Source organism: Schistocerca gregaria, chromosome 5 (assembly GCF_023897955.1).
Source record: "Schistocerca gregaria isolate iqSchGreg1 chromosome 5, iqSchGreg1.2, whole genome shotgun sequence".
NCBI classification, from domain to species: Eukaryota; Metazoa; Arthropoda; class Insecta; order Orthoptera; family Acrididae; genus Schistocerca; species Schistocerca gregaria.
Window position 1 is genome coordinate 304,078,583 of NC_064924.1, and position 27,480 is coordinate 304,106,062.

Sequence of the window (27,480 nt, forward strand, 5' to 3'; positions counted from 1 at the left end):
TGCAGTGGAGTGGTGAGATGTGCCTTTTAGATACCCAATGAAACATCACAAGAAACTGCATTGGGAAACCATTTACTTATTACTCAAAGTACATCCACCGTGCCAGTTGAAGAAGGTGCTGCAGTCAGTGCACAGCACGTGGCCTTGGCATACAGCATATGAGCAATCAGTAGTGTCAGCACCAGCAACACCACAAGGCCGCTGAACCAGCAAAACGAGCACCCCGTGTCAACCCTGCCACCTAGCGGTAGTTAAAAAGCTCTTTGTGAGGCACACTGAATCACATTGTGGACCTGAGTAGAAAAGGCAGCTCACAACAGTGGAGTCTGCCCATGAGTGCAGAGGCAGGCAGCAAGAAGTTTGCCCGCACAGGCAATGCCGGGAGAGTGGCTGCGTGTTCTTGGCCAGGAATTGAACACCTCCAGGTTGTAACGCCTGCAGGACCTCTGGCAAGACTGGTCATGTGGGGAATGCATCACCTTCCTGTACTAACATGAAAGGTTACATCTGTGAGAAGTTTTTGTTCTGCTGGGCACTGCATAGTTCTTCTGTTAATCATGCTGCAGATACTGATATCTTCTGCAAGACTTGTGTTTATTAATACTATTACTAAAATATTAGTATTTGTAAATACAAACACATCAGATGAAGTTTTAAATAAAATTGATTATGAGCAAAATAACTTTCTCAAATTTAAACAATGTGTGTTTTATAGGAAGATAGAACAGTCAACCCCTATAAGTGAAAGCGTTTAAGAGTTCTGAAAGTCTAAGCTGTACCTAGAAAGCCTACATCTGCATCCACTGCAAAATTGTACCAAAATAAACCACATATGAGCCATAGGGTGAAGGGTCTGCGCTGCATGTCACACACAAAGAGCTGAAGCCCAATGGAGTATCCATGTCTTACAACTTTTGCTGTGCTTTGAGCTTGATCGTAGCAGTTGACTGAATTTTGTATGGCTGTTTGTAGTTTAGTATTCCTGGAAACAAAGATATCACCAGCAAAAATGGAAGAAAAGTGGTACAGTAACTTCACATGTGCGTATTCTTATGGAAACACCTATTTTATTATTCACAACTACAAGATACAAATCATGATTTTATTTTCAGTGATTTTTTTAAAATTAACACTATTTTTTCATACTTTTGCTCTTTAAAAACTATCATCTGTTGGTGGTTTTGCATAAAGTTCTTCTCGTGGACGTTCCCCAGCAAAGTACTGTCGGTGGCGCTCTAATCTCATTTCTCGAATACGGAGTTTCTACAAAATATTAGGAAAGTTTCTGTTAATGTAGAATATAAGCAAGAGATAAATTATGAAACTGTTAAAATAAAAATAAGAAATACAACTACACACATGAACTTTAATATCTCCATTCATTTATAAAGCTTAACGAAAAGCAATAGTGGTAAAATTCAATTTGTTAACAGAGACCTACAGGGAGCAGTGTTCCATACTAGCCCTTCTGCCAAACACAAGAAGTCAAAACCCACCACCTACACAATTTCACACAAACTTGCATCACCATTTCTTTATTTAGTGGCAGTAAATATCAAGTTTTGCCTTTTCAACAGAATGTAGCATTGTCATTTCTGGAAAGTGTTGTAACATGTGGAAATTCCAATATAGAGTTACTCGTAAGTATGTTCTAGGTTTCAGAAGACAGCTGCAGGGAAGCTACAAGACATACAGAAAATAGACACATTTCTGGACGGAGTGTCTCTACAAGTTCTAACGCACATTATAGCTGCTTAATGTGAATTCCATTTGTGATGTGGCAAATGTAAATATTTGCATGGAATTCATTGAAGTCACAACAGAATGTTTAACACAGCCTGCCTTGGAAATCTATTCATTGGGTTGCCTATCCACAAGCCCCACTAATTTGTTGCAATAATATGGAGTGAATGATTTGTCTACATGATCTGACACATCAGCCCCCTATTGGTGCAGTCTATGACTACACTACAACGTGTGTAGTATGAATCCAAATTTTGAGAGATACTCTGTCCACTGACGTGTAATTTTTCTCTGTTTTGTTTTCGTGTAGCCTTCTGATCTGTGGAAGTACTATGAATAATGCTGCATATTAACTTAGTGTAGTACTTTCCATTTGCTCATGACATTTGGTGTGATATTATATTACCTTGTTACGGGAATAATTTTACTCCAAATGTGAGGCAACAGAGTGTGTGGTATTAATTGATAAACCTCTGTAGACTTATTTAACAAGCTTGGATTCTTACACTAACATTGCAGTACTTCTATTCACAGCCAAGAATTTGCTTGACAACATAAATTTCATAAAGGGAATTGCAAATTCCATTCAGTAAGCACAAGTTTGAGGTACCATCTTTGTATTATGGGCATATCCTTCACTAACCGTTCTAAAAGTGTGCAACATTAAATTGCAGAAGACTTCCACCAAAGTTGGAGGTTTTTAGTGACAAAAAATGGGTTTTCAAACCCAAGTTTAGTGCTTTTCTACTGGAAAACTTTTTTCAGTAAAAATACTTCAGGTATGTTTAATCCTGCAATGAGAAAAAAATCTGTTTCTACAAACTAAATAACTGATACTGTTGTTCACATACTGACAAATACACTTCTCAACAATACACAAACCATTCCCTTTTTCTAATCATGTAATGGAGTAAGGGATGAGCGATTGCCTTTAAATCTCGGTGTGCACCATAATGTCATACATACTCTCGGTTCCAAAGATTCATATTTAAGGCCACTGAGCTTCTTTACTAAATTTACATATGAGATCTATTGGTCTTTTACAAGTCTGACAGTGTGTGTGTCTAAATTTTGTCTTCTCACATCTACTTGATAATGATGATGATGATGATGATGATGATAATAATAATAATAATATGGAAAAGACAGATTGCTACTCACCGTAAGGACGACACAATGAGTTGCAGACAGGCATAATAAAGAGACTGTTACATATAAGCTTTTGGCCAAAGTCTTCTTTAGAAAAAAACACATACACACACACACACACATTCACACAAGCAAGCACACCTCTTACACACACACACACACACACACACACACACACACACACACACACACACACACACACACACACAGCAAGTGCACCTCTTACACACACACACATTACCACTATCTTCAGCTGTTCTGGCCAGAATGCAACTGGAACACTTCGCATGGAAGCAATAAGGAGTGAGGTGAGCAAAGGGGAGGGATAGCATCAGGATATGGGTGGTGGAAGAGGAGTCAGCACTGCCTGCAAGCATGCATGGACTAGAGGCGGAAGGACAGATCCATCAGGATGCAGTGGGGAGGGTGTTATGTATCAGATCACTTTGGCTTAAAACAATGTATTATACCATACCCCTTCAATCTGACAAATGATGTCAGTGACTTTCAAAGAGGGACTTTCTTTTCTAGTTTATTAGACATTTGTGACCCACCTTCTGTACACAGAATTTGTTTCGTTTGTACATGTTCCATATCCTAGGATGAATACTGCACACCTGCGAAATAGGGTGGCAGGTGGTGATATTACAGTGCATTGTGGCACTTGCTGCAGGGAGCTGTTACTTCAATCCGCTTACATCCTGCTTTTCGAACCACAGGATCCTCAGTGAGTCAAAAACTTGGCTGTTGATGTCTCTAACACAAAGCAGGCCATTGATTGAGAGCCAGAATATACAAGAGATGTTGCATAAGGCAAATGTATATTTCGGAGTGTAACCAACTGAAAAATGAAATGTACTCAATTGTATTGGGAAGTAAGTACATGTAAAGCACAGAAGAAGAGTCCAAAATAGTCACGTAATGGGCCACCATACCTCTGCAGGTACTTCCAAGTGCCAAAGGTTAACGTTTATAATATACAGCAACAGTAAAATACACACAGACTGTTACAGACGCAGGATACATCGCAAAGGAGGGGGAATGCAAAGAGGAATGAGGAGCAGAGAAGGGGAGCAGACCAATGGATGCGCTGGAAGAGAGCAGCACATAATGAAGCTTATGAGTCGTGAATTGTGAGGACATGACAAAGACAGAGGTGGTGGAAACAGTTGGGTGGAGTGTGTGGGGCTACTGTGGGTTGAGGCTGGGATGATTTCAGGAGTGGAGAATATATTGTAAGGATAATTGTTGTATGTGCAGTTCAGGAAAGTTAGTGTTGGAGGAGAGGATCCAGGTGGTCCAGGTTGTGAAGACACATTGAAATCAAGCTTGTTATATTAATCTTCATGTTTTCTAACAGGGTGATCCACTTTGCTCTTGGCCACAATGTGGTGGTGGCCATTCATCCTGGTAGATAGCTGGTTGGTAGTCATAGCAATATAAAATGCTGTGCAAGGATTGCAGCAGAGCTGGTACATGACATGGCAGCTTTCACAAGTTGCCCAGCCTCTGATGAAAAGGGTTGGATGGGTGGAGTGGGCAGGTATTTCACCTGGGTCTTCCACAGAGATATGATCCACGTGACAAGGGGTTAGGTTTGGGAGTAGCATAGAGACAAACTAGGATGATGTGGAGGTTGGGCCGGGGACAGAACACCACTTTATGAGGAGTGGAAAGTAGAAGTGGGCCAAACGGTTATTCTGGAGTAACTGTTATCACAGTTCCAGTTATTATTTGATAACCATAATTTTTAACGGTTATTAATAACTGTCGAGTTATTTTTCGCAAGCGAATAATCCGACGGGTTACAGTTAAATAATGACATAGTTGGAATCCATCAGTTTAGTTATCAGTATAACTGCGAGTAGTGTGAAATAGCAGGAATGTCGTATGAATCGTGTCATAACCTTACCTAATTAACTCTGGGTACATTTTAGTTGATGTTAGAATGATTATTAGTGTTTCATATCATATGTATGTAGGTTATCGGTTGCTATTAGAAATAATATCTTCGCAGCTGCAACAGAAAGTAAGCGGAACTTCGCCACAGCACCGTTTAAGTAAAATGTTAACAATGTGCATTTTTAAGTAATATGTAAACTGAATACTGTAGGTTAAATTTGAAACTTAATTTCCTGTGCTGCTCACTTAATAGAATAAGTGTACAGCCTTGTAATACAACAAAAAATATATGTATTGTGACAGATTCATTTACTCCTGTCCTGTACAAGATAGTCGTATTGGGGAAAGTGTGAGTACGCGAAGAAAAGTGTTATGTGAGATTTGGAAATTGCTCAATTTCTCCAGCTACAGCATGTTTATGACATATGAAGACATGCAGATCGAAAAGGTTGACAGTGTTACATTTCTGGGGCTACAACTCGATAATAAATTCAGTTGGGAAGGGCATACCACAGAATTGATGAAGCCCCTAAACAAGTCTGTATTTACAGTGAGAATGATGTTAGATGTAGGAGACATAAATATATAAAAGCATTCCGCTACACCAACAAAATCTGCAATTATCTCACACTTCCCTTGAACAATATAGGTCAACCATATACCAAAACACCAGCACCCATAACTAAAAGTACGAAAACTGGAATCAGAAATTCCCTTGACCTACATAGGGACTACAATGACAATACCAGATGACAATACCAAAACATCAACACCTACAACTTTGAAAATGGGAATTGGTCATTTCCGGTGACCTATATAGGTCCACCACAACTACTGATGCCAAAAAACCCACACCTACAACTGCAAAAAATAAAACCAAAACCATAACCCCAAAAATCCACAAATCAAACATCCCTACATAAATTAATACACATTCAATACTCCATAAATACACAAAACATCACAACTAGAAAAAAAATTAATTACCACCAGCAAATTCCGGCACTGCATACTAGATCGGCCAGACACCCCCCCCCCCCCCCAAAAAAAAAAAAAAAAAAAAAAAAAAAAAAAAAAAAAAAAACCTACTCATAAACACCATGCCGTAATGACATTCACACACCACAACATCTTTACGTCAAAGCAGATGGGTGGAATCTGATGCTTCCATTGACCGCTCCTTCTACTCTAAATGAATATCTTAACAGACTGATAGACTAGCTTAAGTAAAAATTTTGCTATATTTCAGTTTTGACAGCACTTGGCCGCAACAGTCATGATCGGGTATTCTGCGAATGATAAATTTATTAAAAGGGCGTAACTGTGTTTCATTCTGGAAGTGTATCAATTCTGTAAATATTAGTAGTTACTGTAATATGTTCACATATTTTGACAATCTCCTGATAAATGATGAGGATAATAATTATTATATTCAAATGTATTATGTTATACTTTCTGACATCATTCGCAATGACCAGCAGCTATTTCCGAAGAAGTATGAAAATATTTGCTCGCTCCAGTAACTATCCTTTCTGGAAATATCACGAGGGTCTAAGACTGGAGTCACTGTGTCAGGAACACAGACACACAGTTATTCCATTACCAACTTCCAGGTTACCTGTAGTGGTAGCCCGATAACTGCGAGAGAACGAGAACTGTGAGCCAATAATGATAACTGCCAGATGAGAACACCGATCTCTGACAGTTATTTCCATAGTCGCTCGAATTCCTTATGGTAACTCTCCTTGTACTACCCGTCCAAGCTAAATTAACACACAAGGCGGTGGCTCAAGGGATCAACTGTACTTGTTAATGCCTGTACTGCGGCTCCTATCAGCCACCGCTTGGACATTAACTTTATTTAATAGTTTGTGCTAAAAGTAACGAAGGCCCATGAAATAGTACACAGTTCTTATCAACAGATGGTGCGCAGTCTCACAGTTAATCCCATGGCCTATAGAACACCTTCCAAATGCGCAGTACGATCTTCGGTCAACAGATGGCGCGAGGCACTGTTGACACTAGACAGTTATTGAAATAATTGCCAGAATCAGAGGAATGGTTTTCACAGTAACTGTTACTTCTCAGTAACTGGTTATCTCTATCAGTTACGTTATTTTTTGCTACCTCTAGTGGAAAGCTTCTCAGGTAGCCTGTGGTTGTTGTTCCAGGCTGGGGTGGTATAGGATGACGAAGAGGCCACTCTTTGTACTTGGTTCTTGGGGGTGGTGGGAGGATTGGGGAAGGGGGGAAGATATGGCCTGAAAAATCTGTTTCCAGACTGGATCTGGGGGAAAGTATCTTTGCGAGACCTTCAGCATACTCGCAAAAGAGCTCCCATCACTGCAGATAAGCTGCCCCTGGGTGGCCAGCAGTATAAGCAGGATTTTTTTGGGGGAGGAAGGGATGGCAACTGTTGTAATGCAGGTACTGTTGGTGGGTTTAATGTGGACAGATGTGTGAATGGAGCCATCAGGGAAGAGGTGGTCAACATCTAAGAAGGTGGCATGGTGGGTTGAAGAGGTCCAAGTGAAGTGGATAGGAGAGAAGGTGTTAAGGTAATGAAGGAATAAGGTAGGATATCCTTGCTCAGTCCAGATCATGAAGATGAACTTTGGGTGGCCAAACAGAGATTCAAGGTTTTGGTAGTCTAGGGAGGCTTTTCTCCAGATGAATCTTAATCTGGTTGGCTTACCAGGATGCCATGGGGGTGCCCATTGCTATGCATTTGTTTCTGTATCTTCCCTTCAGAGGAGAAGTAGTGTGTGTTAGGATATATACATTTACATCTATACTCTGCAAAACACCAGGTACATGGGAGAGCGTACATCCCACTGTACTAGTTATTAGTGTTTCTTTCCATTCAATTCAGGTGAGGAGCATGGAAAGAATGATTGTTTGAATGCCTCTGTGCATGCAGTAATTATTCTAATCTTATTCTCACACTCCTTATGTGAGCAATATGTAGATAATTGAGGTACATTCCGAGAGTCGCCATTTAAAGGCAGGTATTAAAACTTTGTTAACAGACTTCCTCAGGGTAGTTCACCTTCAAGAGTCTTCCAATTCCATTCCTTCATTGTGTCTGTGACTCCCTCCCATGGATCAAACAAATATGGTACCATTTGTGCTGCCTTTTCTCTGTTGTTGTTGTTGTTGTTGTTGTTGCTGCTGGCGTCTTCAGTCCTGATACTGGTTTGATGAAGCTCTCCATGCTACTCTGTCCTGTGCTAGCTTCGTCATCTCGCAGTACCTACTGCAACCTACATCCTTCTGAATCTGCTTAGTGTATTCATCTCTTGGTCTCCCTCTACGATTTTTTCCCTCCACGCTGCCCTCCAATGCTAAATTTGTGATCCCTTGATGCCTCAGGACATGTCCTACCAACCGATCCATTCTTCTAGTCAAGTTGTGCCACAAACTTCTCTCCTCCCCAATAATATTCAATACCTCCTCATTAGTTATGTGATCTATCCACCTTACCTTCAGCATTCTTCTGTAGCTTCTATTCTCTTCTTGTCCAAACTAGTTATAGTCCATGTTTCACTTCCATACATGGCTACACCCCAAACAAATACTTTCAGAAACGACTTCCTGATACATAAATCTATATTCGATGTTAACAAATTTCTCTTCTTCAGAAACGCTTTCCTTGCCATTGCCAGTCTCTGCTTCGACCATCATCAGTAATTTTGCTCCCCAAATAGCAAAACTCCTTTACTACTTTAAGTGTCTCATTTCCTAATCTAATTCCCTCACCATCACCCTATTTGACTACATTCCATTATCCTCATTTTGCTTTTTTTGATGTTCATCTTATATCCTCCTTTCAAGACACTGTCCATTCCGTTCAACTGCTCTTCCAGGTCCTTTGCTGCCTCAGAGAATTACAATGTCATCGGCGAACCTCAAAGTTTTTGCTTCTTCTCCATGAATTTTAATACCTACTCCGAATTTTTCTTTTGTTTCCTTTACTGCTTGCTCAATATACAGATTGAATAACATCAGGGAGAGACTACAACCCTGTCTCCCTCCTTTCCCAACCACTGCTTCCCTTTCATGCCCCTCGACTCTAATAACTGCCATCTGGTTTCTGTACAAATTGTAAATAGCCTTTCACTCCCTGTATTTTACCCCTGCCACCTTCACAATTTGAAAGAGAGTATTCCAGTCAACATTGTCAAAAGCTTTTTCCAAGTCTACAAATGCTAGAAACGTAGGTTTGCCTTTTCTTAATCTTTCTTCTAAGATAAGTCGTAAGGTCAGTATTGCCTCACGGGTTCCAACTTTTCTACGGAATCCAAACTGATCCTCCCTGAGGTCTGCATCTACCAGTTTTTCCATTTGTCTGTAAAGAATTCGCATTAGTATTTTGCAGCTGTGACTTATTAAACTGATAGTTCGGTAATTTTCACATCTGTCAGCACTTGCTTTCTATGGGATTGGAATTATTATATTATTCTTGAAATCTGAGGGTATTTCGCCTGTCTCATACATCTTGCTCACCAGCCAGTAGAGTTTTGTCATGACTGTCTCTCCCAAGGCCGTCAGTAGTTCTAACTGAATGTTGTCTACTCCCGGGTTCTTGTTTCGACTCAGGTCTTTCAGTGCTCTGTCAAACTCTTCACACAGTATCTTATCTCCCATTTCGTCTTCATCTACATCCTCTTCCATTTCCATAATATTGCCCTCAAGTACATTGCCCTTATATAAACACTCTATATAGTCCTTCCACCTTTCTGCCTTCCCTTCTTTGCTTAGAACTGGGTTGCCATCTGAGTTCTTGATATTCATACAAGTGGTTCTCTTCTCTCCAAAGGTCTCTTTAATTTTCCTGTAGGCTGTATGTATCTTACCCCTAGTGAGATAAGCTTCTACATCATTACATTTGCCCTCTAGCCATCCCTGCTTAGCCATTTTGCACTTCTTGTCAATCTCATTTTTGAGACGTTTGTATTCCTTTTTGCCTGCTTCATTTACTGCATTTTTATATTCTCTCCTTTCATCAATTAAATTCAATATTTCTTCTGTTACCCAAGGATTTCTACCAGCCCTGTCTTTTTACCTACTTGATCGTCTGCTGCCTTCACTACTTCATGCCTCAGAGCTACCCATTCTTCTTCTACTGTGTTTCTTTCCCCCATTCCTGTCAATTGTTCCCTTATGCTCTCCTCGAAACTCTGTACAACCTCTGGTTCTTTCAGTTTATCCATGTCCCATCTCCTTAAATTCCCAACTTTTTGCAGTTTCTTCAGTTTTAACCTACAGGTCATAACCAATAGATTGTGGTCAGAGTCCACATCTGCCCCTGGAAATGTCCTACAGTTTAAAACCTGATTCCTAAATCTCTGCCTTACCATTATATAATCTATCTGATACCTTCTCGTATCTCCAGGGTTCTTCCATGTATACAACCTTCTTTTATGATTCTTGAACCAAGTGCAAAATTCTACCAGACGGCTTCCTCTTTCATTTCTTAGCCCCAAACCATATTCACCCACTATGTTTCCTTCTCTCCCTTTTCCTACTGACGAATTCCAGTCACCCATGACTATTGAATTTTCGTCTCCCTTCACTACCTGAATAATTTCTTTTATCTCATCATACATTTCATCAATTTCTTCATCATCTGCAGAGCTAGTTGGCATATAAACTTGTACTACTGTAGTAGGCACGGGCTGTGTGTCTATCTTGGTCACAATAATGCGTTCACTATGCTGTTTGTAGTAGCTTACCCGCACTCCTATTTTTTTTATTCATTATTAAACCTACTCCTGCATTACCCCTATTTGATTTTGTATTTATAACCCTGTATTCACCTGACCAGAAGTCTTGTTCCTCCTGCCACCGAACTTCACTAATTCCCACTATATCTAAATTTAACTTATCCATTTCCCTTTTAAAATTTTCTAACCTACCTGCCCCATTAAGGGATCTGACATTCAACGCTCCGATCCGTAGAACGCCAGTTTTCTTTCTCCTGAGTAGTCCCCGCCCGGAGATCTGAATTTGGGACTATTTTACCTCCGGAATATTTTACCCAAGAGGACGCCATGATCATTTAATCATACAGTAAAGCTGCATGTCCTCGGGAAAAATTACGGCTTAGTTTGCCGCTGCTTTCAGCCATTCGCAGTACCAGCACAGCAAGGCCGTTTTGGTTAATGTTACAAGGCCAGATCAGTCAATCATCCAGACTGTTGCCCCTGCAACTACTGAAAAGGCTGCTGCCCCTCTTCAGGAACCACATGTTTGTCTGGCCTCTCAACAGATACCTCTCCGTTGTGGTTGCACCTACGGTACGGCCATCTGTATCACTGAGGCACGCAAGCCTCCCCACCAACGGCAAGGTCCATGGTTCATGGAGGTGCTTTTCTCTGTATACGTTCAATATCCGCTGTTAGTCTTATTTGGTATGGGTCCCACACACTTGAGCAATATTCGAGAACCAGTTGCACAAGTGATTTGTTAGTAATCTACTTTGTAGATTGAGTGCACTATCAATACATTGAGGTCTACCACGTGCTTTACCCATGACTGAGCCTATGTGATTCATGCCATTCCATATCCCTACAATGTGCCATACGAGTGCACATGGTTGTGTTGCAGATTTGTTTCTATACCTTCCCTACAAAGGAGAATACCCAGGTATTTGTACGAGTTGGTCGACAGTAACAGTGATTCATTGTTGTTACAATCAGAGTGCTACATTTTTTTCATTTTGTGAAGTGTAAAATGTTACATTTCTGAACATTTAATGCGAATTGCCAATCTCTGCACCACTTTGAAATCTTATTGAGATCTGACAGAATATTTATGCAGCTTCTTTCGCATAGTACTTCATTACAGATAGCTACATCATCTGCAAAAAGCCTGACTTTACTATTTTGTCTCCAAGAACTTAATATACAATGTGAACAGCAAAGTCCCAACACACTTCCCTGGGGCACACCTGATGATACTTCTACATTTGATGCTGACTCTCCATCCAAGGTAACATGCTATGTCCTCATCCTTACCAAAAAGTCCTAAATCCAGTCACAAATATCACTTGATACCCCGTATGATCATACTTTTGACAACAAGTGTAGTTGGGGTACTGCTTTTCAGAAATCAAGAAATACTGCATCTACCTGACTGCCTTGATCCAAAACTTTTAATATGTCATGTGAGAAAAGTGTGAGCTGGGTTTCACAAGATCAGTGTGTTTGGAACCATCAAGATACCTCATTATGTTTGAACTCAGAGTCTTTGTAAGATCCTACAGCAAATCAATGGCAAGAATACTGAAAGTTAGTTTTGTCGATCACTTCTACTATCCTTCATGGAGACAGTTGTGACCTGTGCTTTTTTCCCAGAGCTGGACACAGTTTTTTGTTTGAGGCATCATTGATACATTATAGTCAGAAGAGTGGCTAACTCAGTCACAAATTCTGTATAGAATCTGACACGGATTCCATCTGGCACAGGAGATTTGTGCAATTTTAACGATTTCAGCAGTTTCTCAACTCCACTGACACTAATACTAATTTCATTCATCTTTTCGGAGGTATGAGGATTAAATTGGGGCAATTCTCCTTGGTTTTCCATTGTAAAGGAACATTTGAAAATGGAGTTAAGCATTTCAGCTTTTGATTTGCTAGCCTCAATTTCAATTCCTGTCATTCACTAGGGACTGGACACTATCTTTGGTGCCACTACGAGTCTTTACATACGACCAGAATTTCACTGGGTTTTGTGAAAGATCATTTGACAATATTCTGATATGGTACTCACTGAAGGCATTACGGATTGCTTTCTTGACAGTAAAAAACATTTCATTCAGCATCTCTCTATCGCCTCCCATGAATTATGGATCTCGCTGTCAGTGGAGTGGCTTGCGTGCCTCAGTGATATAGATAGCCGTACTGTAGTTACAACCACAATGGAGAGGAATCTTTTGAGAGGACAGACAAACGTGGTTCCTGAAGGAGGTTAGCAGCCTTTTCACTAGATGCATGGGCAATAATCTGGATGATTGACTGATCTGACCTTGTATATCAACCAAAATGCCCTTGCTGTGCTGGTACTACGAACGGTTGAAATAAAGGGGAAACTACAGCCGTAATTTTTCCCAAGCACATGCAGCTCTATTGTATCATTAAGTGGTGATGGTGTCCTCTTGGGTAAAATATTCCGGAGATAAAATAGTCCTCCATTCAGATCTCCGGGCGGGGACGACTCAGGAGAATGTCGCCATCAAGAGAAACAAAACTGGCATTCTACTGATCGGAGCAGGCAAGTAGATTAGGAAATTTAAAAAGTGAACTGAATAGATTGAAGTTACATATAGTGGGGATTAGCAAAGTTCGGTGGCAGGAAGAACAGGATTTCTGGTCAGGTGAAAAAGGAGTTATTAAAAAAAATTAAAGAGGAGTAATGCATTAGTGGGTTTAAAAATGCACCACTGTAGCATAAGTTTACATGCCAAGTAGCTCTCCAGGTGATGAAGAGATTTAAATTGAGGCAAAAGAAATTATCCAGACAGTGAAAGGAGACAAAAATGTAATTGGGATAGGGGACTGGAATTCAATAGTAGAAAAATGACAAGAAGGAAAAATAGTAGGTGAATATGGACTGGGGGGGAACGGAATGAAAGAGGAAGCCACTTGGCAGAATTTTGTAAAGAGCAAACTTTAATCATCAGTAACACTTGGTGTAAGAATCATAAAAGAAGGCTGCACACATGGAAGAGATCAGTGGACACCAAAAGGTTTCAGATTTATTAAATAATGGTTGGGCAGATATTTGGGAACTAGATTCTAAATTTTAAGACCTTCCAAGGGGCAGATGTAGACCACAACAGTAGATTACAACAGAAGAAATTGGAAAAAAGGTAGGAACTTAAGGAGATGGGACCTGGATAAGTTGAAAAGACCAGAGGTTGCTGAGAGCCTCAGAGGGAGCATGACTAGAACATGAGAAAATAATACAGCAGAAGAAAATGGGTAGCTTTAAGAGATGAAATAGTGAAGGCAGCAGATGATCAAATAAGTAAAAAGATGAGGCCAATTAGGAATCCTTGGACAGCACAAGAGATATTGGATTTAACTGATCAAAGAAAAAAATTAAAAATACACCAAAAGGTGAATGGCTAGAGGACAAATGTAAGGATTTAGAAGAATATTTCACTTGGGGAAAGACAGACACCATCCACAGGAAAATTAAGGAGGCCTTTGGGGAAAAGAGAAGCAACTGTATGAATATCAAGAGCTCAGAAGGTAAACCACTCCTAAGCAAAGAAAGGAAAGTTGAACAGTGGAAGGTGGAAGTAGTATATAAAGGATCTATACAAGACACACAAACTTGAAAGCAATATTATAGAAAGGGAAGTGGACATTGATCAAGAAGAGTGGGAGGTATGATACTGCGAGAAGAATCTGACAGAGCTGTGGAAGATCTAAGTCAAACCAAGGTGCCGGGAGTAGACGACATTCCGTCAGAACTACTGCTAGTCTTGGGAAAGCCAGCCATGACACAGTTCTTCCACCTGGTGTGCAGGATGTATGAGACAGTTGAAATACCCTCAGAATTCAAGAAAAATGTGGCAGTTCCAATTCCAAATAAAGCTATTGCTGATAGGTGTGAAAATGGTCAAACTATCAGTTTAATAAGTTATTGCTGTAAAATACTAACATGAATTTCTTTGCAGAAGAAGAATGGGAAAACTGGTAGGTACAGACCTTGGGGAAGATCAGTTTGCATTCAGGAGAAATGTAGGAACATGCTAGGTAATACTGACTCTATGACTTATCTCAAAAGGCAGGTTAAGGAAAGGCAAACCTATGTTTATGGCATTTGCATACTTAGAGAAAGCTTTTGACAATGTTGACTGTAATACTCTCTTTCAAATTCTGAAGGTGGGAGGGACCAAATTCAGGGAGTGAAAGGCTATTTACAATTTGTACAGAAAGCAGATAGCAGTTATAAGAGTCGAAGGGCATGAAAGGGAAGCAGTGGTTGAGAAGGGATTGAGACAGGGTTGTAGCCTATACCTGATGTTATTCCATCTGTGTACTGAGCAAGCAGTGAAGGAGATAAATGAAAAATTTCGAGTAGGAATTAAAATCCACGGAGAAGGAATATAAACTTTGAGGTTTGCAGATGACATTGAAATTCTATCAGAGACAGCAGAGGACTTGGAAGAGCAGTTGAATGGAATTGACAGTGTCTTGAAAGGAGCATATAAGATGAACATCAACAAAAGCAAGATGATAATGGAATGCAGTCGAATTAAATCATGTGATGCTGAGGGAATTAGATTAGGAAATGACACACTTAAAGTAGTAGGTAAGTTTTGCTATTAGGGGAGCAAAATAACTGATGATGACAAACAGAGAGGATTTAAAATGTAGACTGGCAATGGCAAGGAAGGAGTTTCTGAAGAAGAGAATCTGTTAACATCGAGTATAGATTTAAGGGTCAGGAAGTCTTTTCTGAAAGTATTTGTATAGAGTATAGAGTTTTAGTTACTGTAATCGTAAATTCAGCAGATTGTAGTGCAGTCGTTAGGCATTTGTACAGGTTAGTTGATACATTCTTTGCGTGTTCCGCTTGCGTTATCTAGGCACGGACTCGTGTTTCGGTAACTGTTGTTAAACATCGATTAGAATGGACAGGGACTGCGATTGCTGTGTTCGGATGAGGGCTGACTTGGCATCCCTTCGCTCACAGCTGCAAACGGCGCTGACTTCGGTCGCGCAGCTTGAGGCTGTTGCCAATGGGCACCACTGTGGGGAGCCGGATTCGGGTATCACGGGGATGTCAACCTCGTCCCGTCTGTCCCCAGATCGGTCTGCCGCTATGGTTGCCCCAGTTGCTGCCCGCAGTGGGGCTGAGCCCTCGCCTGTGGTTGATTGGGAGGTCGTTCCAAGGCGTGGCAGGCAGCGAAAGGCGTCCCCGGAGGCTGATCAGAAAGCCTCCCCGGCGCGTCTGACAAACAGGTTTCAGGCACTGTCTCTGGCTGAGCCAGATGCAGCTGCCTGCCCTGTTTCAGAGGATCATTCTCAGCCTTCAAGGTCCGGGCAATCGCAGAGGGTGGGCTTACTGGAAGTTGGGAGCTCCAATGTTAGGCGCGTAATGGGGCCCCTTAGGGATACGGCGGCTAAGGAGGGGAAGAAATCCAGTGTGCACTCCGTGTGCATTCCGGGAGGAGTCATTCCTGATGTGGAAAGGGTCCTTCCGGATGCCATGAAGAGCACAGGGTGCAGCCAGCTGCAGGTGGTGGCACATGTCGGCACTAATGACGTGTGTCGCTTTGGATCTGAGGAAATTCTCTCTGGATTCCGGCGGCTATCTGATTTGGTGAAGGCTGCCGGTCTTGCTTACGAGATGAAGGCAGAGCTCACCATCTGCAGCATCGTTGACAGAACCGACTGCGGACCTTTGGTGCAGAGCCGGGTGGAGGGTCTGAATCAGAGGCTCAGACGGTTTTGCGACCGTATTGGCTGCAGATTCCTTGACTTGCGCCATAGGGTGGTGGGGTTTCGGGTTCCGCTGAATAGGTCAGGAGTTCACTACACTCAGCTGGCGGCTACACGGGTAGCGGAGGATGTGTGGCGTGGACTGGGCGGTTTTTTAGGTTAGAAGGCCTCGGGAAAGTGCGGGATGGGCTGCAATGTCAAAGGGTGCTTGGCAATTACAGGACGTGCTTGGATCAAGGAACAGTCAGAATTATAGTTGTAAATTGTTGTAGTTGCGCTGGAAAAGTCCCTGAGCTTCAAGCGCTAATAGAAAGCACAGAAGCTGATATCGTTATAGGTACAGAAAGCTGGCTAAAGCCTGAAATAAGTTCTGCAGAAATTTTTACGAAGTCTCAGACGGTGTTCAGGAAAGATAGATTAGGCAGAATTGGTGGTGGAGTGTTTGTGTCTGTCAGTAGTGGTTTATCTTGTAGTGAAGTTGAAGTAGATACTCCGTGCGAATTGGTGTGGGTGGAGGTTATACTTAACAGCCGAATTAAGTTAATAATTGGCTCCTTCTACTGACCCCCAGACTCCGATGATACAGTTGCGGAACAGTTCAGAGAAAGTTTGAGTCTCGTAACAAATAAATACCCCACTCATACGGTTATAGTTGGTGGGGACTTCAACCTACCCTCGGTGATGTTGGCAAAAATACTTGTTCAAAACCGGTGGTAGGCACAAAACGTCTTCCGAGATTGTCCTAAATGCATTCTCCGAAAATTATTTCGAGCAGTTAGTCCACGAACCCACGCGAATTGTAAATGGTTGCGAAAACACACTTGACCTCTTGGCCACAAACAATCCAGAGCTGATAGAGAGCATCATGACTGATACAGGGATTAGTGATCACAAGGTCATTGTAGCTAGGCTCAATACCATTTCTTCCAAACCCATCAGAAACAAACGCAAAATAATTTTATTTAAAAAAGCGGATAAAGTGCCACTAGAAGCCTTCCTAAAAGACAATTTCCATTCCTTCCGCACTGACTATGCGAATGTAGATGAGATGTGGCTCAAATTCAAAGATATAGTAGCAGCAGCAATTGAGAGATTCATACCTCATAAATTGGTAAGAGATGGAACGGATCCCCCGTGGTACACAAAAAAGGTCCGAACGCTGTTGCAGAGGCAACGGAAAAAGCATGCGAAGTTCAGAAGAACGCGAAATCCCGAAGATGGGCTAAAAATTACAGACGCGCGAAATTTGGCACGTACTTCGATGCGAGATGCCTTTAATAGGTTCCACAACGAAACATTGTCTCGAAATTTGGTAGAAAATCCGAAGAAATTCTGGTCGTATGTAAAATACACAAGCGGCAAGACGCAGTCAATACCTTCGCTGCGCAGTGCTGATGGTACTGTTATCGACGACTGCGCCGCTAAAGCGGAGTTATTGAACGCAGTTTTCCGAAATTCCTTCACCAGGGAAGACTAATGGAATATTCCAGAATTTGAAACACGAACATCTGCTAGCATGAGTTTCTTAGAAGTAGATACCTTAGGGGTTGCGAAGCAACTCAAATCGCCTAATACGGGCAAGTCTTCAGGTCCAGATTGTATACCGATTAGGTTCCTTTCAGATTACGCTGATACTATAGCTCCCTACTTAGCACTCATATACAACCGCTCGCTCACCGATAGATCTGTACCTACAGATTGGAAAATTGCGCAGGTCACACCAGTGTTTAAGAAGGGTAGTAGGAGTAATCCATTTAACTACAGACCTATATCATTGACGTCGGTTTGCAGTAGGGTTTTGGAGCATGTACTGTATTCAAACATTATGAACCACCTCGAAGGGAACGATCTATTGACACGTAATCAGCATGGCTTCAGAAAACATCGCTCTTGTGCAACGCAGCTAGCTCTTTATTCGCACGAAGTAATGGCCGCTATCGACAGGGGATCTCAAGTTGATTCCGTATTTCTAGATTTCTGGAAAGCTTTTGACACCGTTCCTCACAAGCGACTTCTAATCAAGCTGCGGAGCTATGGGATATCGTCTCAGTTGTGCGACTGGATTCGTGATTTCCTGTCAGGAAGGTCGCAGTTCGTAGTAATAGACGGCAAATCATTGAGTAAAACTGAAGTGATATCAGGTGTTCCCCAGGGAAGCGTCCTGGGACCTCTACTGTTCCTGATCTATATAAATGACCTGGGTGACAATCTGAGCAGTTCTCTTAGACTGTTCGCAGATGATGCTGTAATTTACCGTCTAGTAAGGTCATCCGAAGACCAGTATCAGCTGCAAAGCGATTTAGAAAAGATTGCTGTATGGTGTGTCAGGTGGCAGTTGACGCTAAATAACGAAAAGTGTGAGATGATCCACATGAGTTCCAAAAGAAATCTGTTGGAATTCGATTACTCGATAAATAGTACAATTCTCAAGGCTGTCAATTCAACTAAGTACCTGGGTGTGAAAATTACGAACAACTTCAGTTGGAAGGACCACATAGATAATATTGTCGGGAAGGCGAGCCAAAGGTTGCGTTTCATTGGCAGGACACTTAGCAGATGCAACAAGCCCACTAAAGAGACAGCTTACACTACACTCGTTCGTCCTCTGTTAGAATATTGCTGCGCGGTGTGGGATCCTTACCAGGTGGGATTGACGGAGGACATCGAAAGGGTGCAAAAAAGGGCAGCTCGTTTTGTATTATCGCGTTATAGGGGAGAGAGTGTGGCAGATATGGTAAGCGAGTTGGGATGGAAGTCATTACAGCATAGACGTTTTTCGTCGCGGCGAGACCTTCTTACGAAATTTCAGTCACCAACTTTCTCTTCCGAATGCGAAAATATTTTGTTGAGCCCAACCTACATAGGTAGGAATGATCATCAAAATAAAATAAGAGAAATCAGAGCTCGAACAGAAAGGTTTAGGTGTTCGTTTTTCCCGCTCGCTGTTCGGGAGTGGAATAGTAGAGAGATAGTATGATTGTGGTTCGATGAACCCTCTGCCAAGCACTTAAATGTGAATTGCAGAGTAGTCATGTAGATGTAGATGTAGATGAGTATAGCCATGTACAGATGTCATACATGGACGATACACGGTTTAGATAGAAAGAGAATAGAAACTTTCGAAATATTGTGCTACAGAAGAATTCTGAAGATTAGATACGTCGATCATGTAACTAAAGAGGACAGAAGAATTTGAAGATTAGATGGGTCAATCATGTAACTAATGAGGAAGTACTGAACAGAATTGGAGAGACTTCAAGGGATTGCCAATTAAGTATTTGAGGGAAGTTTGGGGGATAAAAATTGCAGAGGAAGACCAAGAGATGAATACAGAGGGTAGCATGGAGAGCTGCATCAAATCAGTCTTCAGACGGAAGACCACAACTACCAACACAACACCAACACTATCTGTAGCCCTACACTGTTTTCACGTATTATACAGTAATTTCTGTTTCTTTAGAAGTTCTTTACAGTGACTAAGGAGGTTCCCTCCCCTTATGAACTGTTCTATACAATGCATGGTCCAGTATTCTTTTAAACCTGAGTCATAGTTCCTCTTCACGATCCTTCCCTGTGCTGAAAGTTACAAGTTCCTCACTGAGATATGACACTTACAAATTTTGTCTAGTTTGCTGAACATTAATACCTTTTTGTTTGTTTTAGTTGTCCTTTGTACTTTGGTAATCATTGCTGCCACAACCATGTCATGGCCAGTGATACAAGTTTCGATATGGACATCCTCAAAGAGGTCAGGTCTATTTGCTACTATTAGATACAATAAATTTCCATCATGAGTGGCGATCCTAGCTATCTGTTTGAGATAGTTCTCAGGGAAGGCATTTAGTAATGTCTGACAGGATGTCTCATGCACCACTAACAAAATTTAAAATTACGCAATTGATAGTTGGATGATTGAAGCCTCCTCCAATGATTACACTAAGATTTGGGAGCTTGCTTACAAGTGGAAGGAGTTTCTCTCTATAAGTTTTCGGTTACATCAGGAGATGAGTCTGGTGGGCGATAGAAGGATCCAATTATCATTTTATGCTATCCCTGATACTTAGTCATTCCCAAACAGTCTCACATATGGCTGCAATTTCTATCTCAATGGATTTGAGTTTCTTGTATATTGCGACAAATACACTACACCCATTTCCCATTAGCCTATTGTTTTAGTATGTTCTTAAAATTTCGCCAAAAATCTCATTACTATTAATTTCAGGTTTCAAGCAGCTTTCTGTACCTAGAATTATGCAGGCTTCAATGCTTTTCAGGAGTGTTTTGGATTCTGGCACTTCGTTGTGAATGCTTTGGCAGTTAACCGCTATGATTTTAATACTCTCACCAGTGGGAGAAATTTCTTTATATCTTTCACTGATACTTCTGGGATTCCTGTGGCTATTACAATCTGAAATGTAAGGAGAGTCACCTAATCTAAAAAACTATTGTTGCACCACACACACAGTCGGCTACCTGAGTAGCAGCCTCTGATATGCACTGCACACCTGACCCATTTAGCAGGACACTATAGTTCTCAATCATATGGTGCAAGTTCATTAAGTCACAACTTGGCTTGTCACAGAACCTTCAAAGTATCTGGTTCAGCCCTTCCATTCAACTCAGAACCAAAGGGCCATGTTCAGTTCCGGGGACAGTGCTGAAAATTGTGAGCTTCACCGAAAAAGTGGCAGAGTGGTTATTAAGGTGGATGAGGAATGGGGTGGTGGGTTTGGAACCTGAAAGATGTTGGGACCATACTTCTCCAGGTCCCTTCCTAAGAACACCAACCTTTTGGCAGAAGGAAGGGCAATTATATACTGCCTGGAAACAGATCCTGACCTAATCATCCTATATGCAGACAAAGGCTCAACTAATGTCATTAACACTCTCAGAAACTGCCTGGTGAGAAGAAACCTATCTTCCCTCCGAAAACCCCAGACACCTGATATTGTTCAGTTTCATTGATGTTATCTTTATGATCTGGACTAAAGGCAAGGACACCCTAAATTCATTTCTTCACAACCTCAACACCTTCTTACACATCCATATCACTTGTTCCTCCTCAGCACTGTGTGCGACCTTCATTAACATTGACCACCTCACCTCTGATGGCTCCACTCACAACTCTGCCCACATCAAACCCACCAAATTATGAACAGTACCAGCATTTTGACAGCTGCCATCCCTCCCACCCAAAAAGTTCCTCCCATACTGCCTGGTCACCCATGATGGCCTATCTGCAGCGACGAAAGCTGCAGCCCCCCCCCCCCCCCCCCCCAAACCAGTATGCTGAAGGCCTCACGAAGTCCTCCACAGACATGCATTATCCTCCAAGACCTAGTCCAAAAATGGACTTCTCATGCCATATCCCACCCACCCCCAATCATACCACCACCTACAAGAACCAGCTACAAAGGGGTGTCCCTTCGTCAGCCAGTACCACCCCAGATTGGAACAGCTGATACACACCCTTCAACATAGCTTCAGTTATCTATCATCATGCCCTGAAATTAAGGGCCTCCTACCCAAGAAGTTTCCTACCCCTTCTGAAGTAGTTTTCCATCACCTACCCCTCCTGAAACGGTTTTCCATCGCCTATCCAATGTCCAGATCTATCCCTATACCACTCTCAATCCCAGCCCCTTGCTACAGGGATCGTATACCTGTGAAAGACTCAGATGCAAAATCTGCCCAATCCCCCCACCCAGCACTTTTTATTGCAATTTTATCACAGGCTCATCCTACCCCATCAGGGGCCAGGCCACCTGAAAAAGCACTGATGCATATACCAGCTCTGCTGCAATCATTGCTCAGCTTTTTATATTTGTACGACCACCAGCCATATGTCCACCAGGATGAATGATCAAAAAATTATGGTCATGAGCGAAAGGGACCACTCTGTGGCACAACATGCAGCTGAATGTAACATGTTCGATTTTAATAAATGCTTCACAACTCAAGCCACCTCGATTCCCACTTCCACCACCAACTTTTCTGAACTCCACATATGGGAGTTATCCTTAAAACACATTCTCCATACCTGAAATCATCCCAGCCTCAACCTACAGAAACCTCTTGTCCCCACATAATACATCGCCTCTGTCCTGTCCTGTCACGTCATGTCCTCACTATTCACTTCCCCTCACCCTCATTGTGCGCCGGTCTCTGCAGACACACCCATTGGTCTTACCCCCGTTCTCTGCTTCTCTCCTTTCTGCTCCCGCTTCTGCCCCCCCCCCCCCCACCCTCTCTCTCCCACCCTCACAGTCTTCTGACACTGTGCTTGGCAGACCTGTCTAGCAACCTCCAGTCCCTGCATGCTCTGCCAGGCAGCTCTGGTTCCTCTTCCCTCATCATTACCCTACTATCCCTCCTCCTCCTCCAGATTGTTGCTCCGTGCAACATGTTTTAGTGAAGTTCTGACCAGAAATAGTGGTAGTGTGTGATGTGCATTTGTTTGTGTGAATGCATGTGTGTGTGCCTTTTCTGAAGAAGGCTTTGGCTGTAAGCTAATCGTAACAGTCTTTTCACGATGACTGTCCATAACTGACAGTGTCATCCTTACAGTGAGTTGCTGTCTATCCTTTTCATAATACTGCTGACATTGTAACTTGGACCTTCCTGTAATTGCTAATAAGGACTCCAAATGGTGCAACAGTAATTGTGTGCAGTTTCATTTACATTTGTACAAAAGTTTTCAAGACAGTGAGAGAACTCTGCCAGTTGCTTTCTATTTACTTTTTCAATAAATTAACTGGCATCACCACACCTGCTTTTGGATGTTCTAATCACACAATAATTGCAGTTTATTGTCTTGCTTTTGTCAAAGACACTGTCATATTGTCAAATGACTCAAACAGCTATGATCAAAATTGATCTGCTAAAAGAAATTGTTGAATGAGCGCGAGTGAGGAGGAAGGGGGGGGATCTGTTGGGGGAAAGTTCACTTTCTGACTGTCCTTTTGCTGTGCCTATCTGTGACTCAGCATCTCTGATATATGGTGAGCGGCAACTATCCTTTCCATAACATTCTAACATTCCATCCTGGATTTTTTATTGTTTGAAAAGGTAAATATAAATTTTTTGGGTTACTATAAAAATAATGCAAATCTGGCAATGTAACACTAATCATACTTCCAAAAACTAGAACAGTGTTTACTTACTTTTGTCTATTGGTAGTTGTACACACTTCACATTTTTTTAAGTTAAGTACTGGCTGGTAAGACAGCTATTGTTTGCAGTGATTAGGTTTCTTAACTGAGTTACCAGCCAATATGTACATTCAAAAGGGGAATAGGAGGGATAGTATGGTGGGGATGGCTGGGACAGTGAAGTGCTGGAGGTTAGGTGGCAGGCAGGGGAGAGGTGGTTTGGACGGGTGGAGGGGGGGGGGGAGGGGAGTAGCGGAAAAAGAAAGAAATAAATAATATAAAATAATAAAACAAAATAAATAATAAAAAAGACTGGGTGTGGTGGTGGAATGATGGCTGTGTAGTGCTGGAATGGTAGCAGGGAAGGGGCTGGATGGGTGACTGTGGGGGTTACATAACCCTCCTGGCCTCAGCCTTCGTTAGTCGCTGTCCCCACCCTTCTCTGCTCCCATTCCAGCACTACACAGCCATCATTCCACTACCACACCCAGTCTTTTTTATTATTATTTTTATTTATTATCTCCTTTTCTGCTACATCCCCCCCCCCCCCCGTCCTCACCTCTCCCCTGCCCTCCAACACTTCACTATCCCTGCCATCCCCACCATACTATCCCCCCCCACTCCCTGCTCCAGCCTCCTCTTTCACCCCACCCACTCTCTATTCCCACCATGCACTGCAAGTGTGTGTGTGTGTGTGTGTGTGTGTGTGTGTGTGTGTGTGTGTGTTTTTCCCTTTTCTGAAGAAGGCTTTGGCTGAAAACTCAATGCTTAAGGTCTTTTTCTTGTGCCTGTCTGCAACTCAGTGTGTGATGTTCATGGTGAGTAGCTGTCTATCCTTTTCTTAATATTGTAAAAAATAAAATAAAGTTTTATTTCTAGATAATGGATAGTATTATTAGTTTGTATAACTTTTCATTTAGCAAAATGGGATTTCTTGTGACTGCATTACATTTTAATCATTTTCTAATGACCGAAAACAGAAACATTTTATATTTCTACAAAATTATGATTCAATATTTGTTAATTTAAATTTCCATTTTAAATAAATACAGAATTTCAATAAAAGTTAACTAATCATACAACTAGTGAGACTGAACTATCAATTTTATTAATACAATCTTATTAAGCTATACATTTACTTACTGATGACTGTGTTGATAATTTTATGTTCTGTTAAAGCTTTAATCATGCCTGCGTTGTCAGCGATGTTACAAGGTAAAATTAGGCTACAAAGACTGCAGCCCTTGGTTGCGAAAATGACGTCTTTTTGAACTAGGTTTCGGCCCCTTCTAAGAGTACCTTCATCAGAACATTTAAAACTGGCATGTCACGCATAAAATAACTATGAAGCGATAACCCTTTAACACCTGATGCTACCGCAGCTGGGCATGTGGTGCAGCTCTTAGTGGCCTGCCTCTATGTATTCTATTTTAATATTTTGTGACTAAAGCATTATATCTTCCTAGTTATTTTATACATAACATGCCATTTCTAAATGTTTTATTTCTGATGAAGGCACTCTTAGAAGTGGCTGAAACCTAGGACAAAAAGACTTCATTTTTTGCAACCGAGGGCTGCAATTGTTTTAATTGTGTGTGTTGTACTTAACAGCATCTAATTTAATTTTATAGGGCAGCTTTTTTCAAGAATTGTGACTTACTGCTTTCAGAAATTGATGCCAGGGCACTGAAATTAAAGCCCAACAAGTACGAAGAAAATCAAAGGTGGCCAGTCTGTTAAGGTCCTGTAGTCATTATTTTGAGATAACTCACCAAATGTCATAAATTAATACTGCAGATGATACAAGGTCTTAAATGAGCAATGCATATGAGGCATTTCTTGAAAAACTGCTTTTCTCATAGCAAATGACTGTCCCCCATATTGTGGTTGGTGGCATTATCTTGAACAGTACATGTCTTATGTGATGCATTCCCACTGCAGTTTATCACAGTTTACAGCACATAATGTGTTATCAAAGATGGAGCACTATTAATTACAAGAACTCTCATGCATGCACTTTCAGTACAGCAGAATTTAGTGCATTATCCCAATCAGAAGTAGTTTATGACATTGCATAGAAACTCACAACATACTGGTTCATTCATTTCTCTGGGGGCTGATCAGTATTCTTACAAATAATTGTTCATACTGCAGAATCTTGAGAGATTATGTTGGACCACGTTGTAGAAGAGTCGTCAATAAGCACCTGTCAACTAGTCAATGCAACACATTTCAAAGAACACAGTGTGGAAATTACTGGTGAAGCAGGAATTACACCCCTGCCATACACAATTCGTGCAAACAATGGTGCAAAACAACAATGAACTCCGATTTCATCTCTGTCAATGAATTACTGAGTTTCATTGTAATGCATGGATTTAGTCTCTGGTCTTCACTTTGAACAGTTTCAAAATAGGTCACTGTGTGTAAGTGACATCAGCTGATGTACAAGAATGTGTAATTGGTTGTGAAAAACTTTGTTTCAATGTGACATGCAGATGCCATCGAGTGAATTACTAAATAAAGCTGGTGCAAGAGGGGTGCCATTATAGACAATGGAGGTTCATCCATTTTATCTTTCAATGAAAATCATTACTAGGAAATCCGTGCTACTTGACACACCAAGGTGTGGTGGTTAGTGTTTAACGTCCCGTCGACAATGAGGTCATTAGAGACGGAGTGCAAGCTCGGCTTAGGGAAGGATTGAGAAGGAAATCGGCCGTGCCCTTTCAAAGGAACCATCCCAGCAGACACACGAAGGGTAAATGCTAAAATAAAGTAGGCCCACCAATCTTACATAAAATTATGACTTGCAAATTTATGATAGTGGGAATCTGGGTTTGTTCTCGCATTTTTTAAATTTTGGTTTAAATAATCCTAACTGTTGGCATGTGATGTGGTAGTCCTTTTGTAGTAACAAATACTTCAACCATTGTTTGTAGGAATAAGGTAATAGACGAATATCCAAAATACATTGAGTATTCCAGCAAACGTTTTGTACAAACTACAACAGCACTCATGGTACCTGACACAAAATATCAGTGACTACATTTAACACTATGGATGGGGCCTATTAGAAAGGAAGCTTCCGAAAAGTAATCGGAGGAAAATTCATTGGCGAAAACCACACAAGCATAAAAAAAAGTTCTGAATCCTTTCAATTTCAATGACTATAGGGAAAGCACCACTAACTCATTAAAGGAATAGTGTAGGTACAAACCTGTTTAGTTCGCAATGCACACTCTTTGAAATCTTCAATTAATGTCTTGCACTTCTCCTTTCCCCTCTCAACACCATAAGCCTCCAAACAATCCATCATTTTCATTTCAAACCCGGCACATCGTGAATAGTGTTGATGGTTGACCATACAGCCCGTAAGGTCAGTAAATGGCAGTCGGAAGAAAGGACCGAGGGACATTTTCCCTTCTGTTACTCTATTCAACAGACCTAAAACAGAAAAATATATTCTGCGGCCTCTTACTTCCACGAAAGCCAAATCTGTATGAGAACCCCAATCAATGCGAAAGTTGTTGTATCCTTTTTCATGATCCTTTAGATCGAACAATGACCTGGTTACAGTATCAGTTTATGGTATCTGACACTGAATACATATGGTATTATTGTAAGTGAAGCATTATGACGGTTATGCACAAACCGGAATGAAAAAAAATTAAAAGAATTATGCTTAATACTTATTGTGTGAATTTGATGTAGGTAATATTTTTTCACTTGCGTTGACTGTTCCGACGGTTCGTAGCGAATTTTAAACGTTATTAATGGAAAAAATACATTTGTGTAGTATTATACCGTAATTCATTACATTAGTGTCTTGTTTTTTTTCGTTCGTAGTAATTGTATCACTTTAGAAAAGCGTCTAGGTATATGCAAATAGTAACACGATTCCCCCTGTTCAGCTTATTAATGCACAGTAGAATAATAATACGATATACACAAATTCAAATCATACCATATAATTATTCCCACTTTCAACAAACTTTTTATTTTGTCGTTCGTCTGCACTTCTAAGCAGCTCATCAGACTACGGCTATTAAATAAATACTCTGATCAAAGTT

The 27,480-nt window shown here is 41.3% G+C and overlaps 1 protein-coding gene across 1 annotated transcript; it reads right to left on the reverse strand.

Moving 5' to 3' along the window:
• Window positions 1-1,045: 1,045 nt before the first annotated feature.
• LOC126272369 (NADH dehydrogenase [ubiquinone] iron-sulfur protein 5) lies at window positions 1,046-27,480 on the reverse strand. The gene is made up of 3 exons (XM_049975178.1): window positions 27,375-27,480; window positions 26,628-26,854; window positions 1,046-1,263 (listed from the first exon to the last, which is right to left on the reverse strand). Exons 2-3 carry the CDS (start codon window positions 26,823-26,825, stop codon window positions 1,156-1,158), a joined length of 306 nt encoding a protein of 101 aa, XP_049831135.1. The 5' UTR covers window positions 26,826-26,854; window positions 27,375-27,480; the 3' UTR covers window positions 1,046-1,155.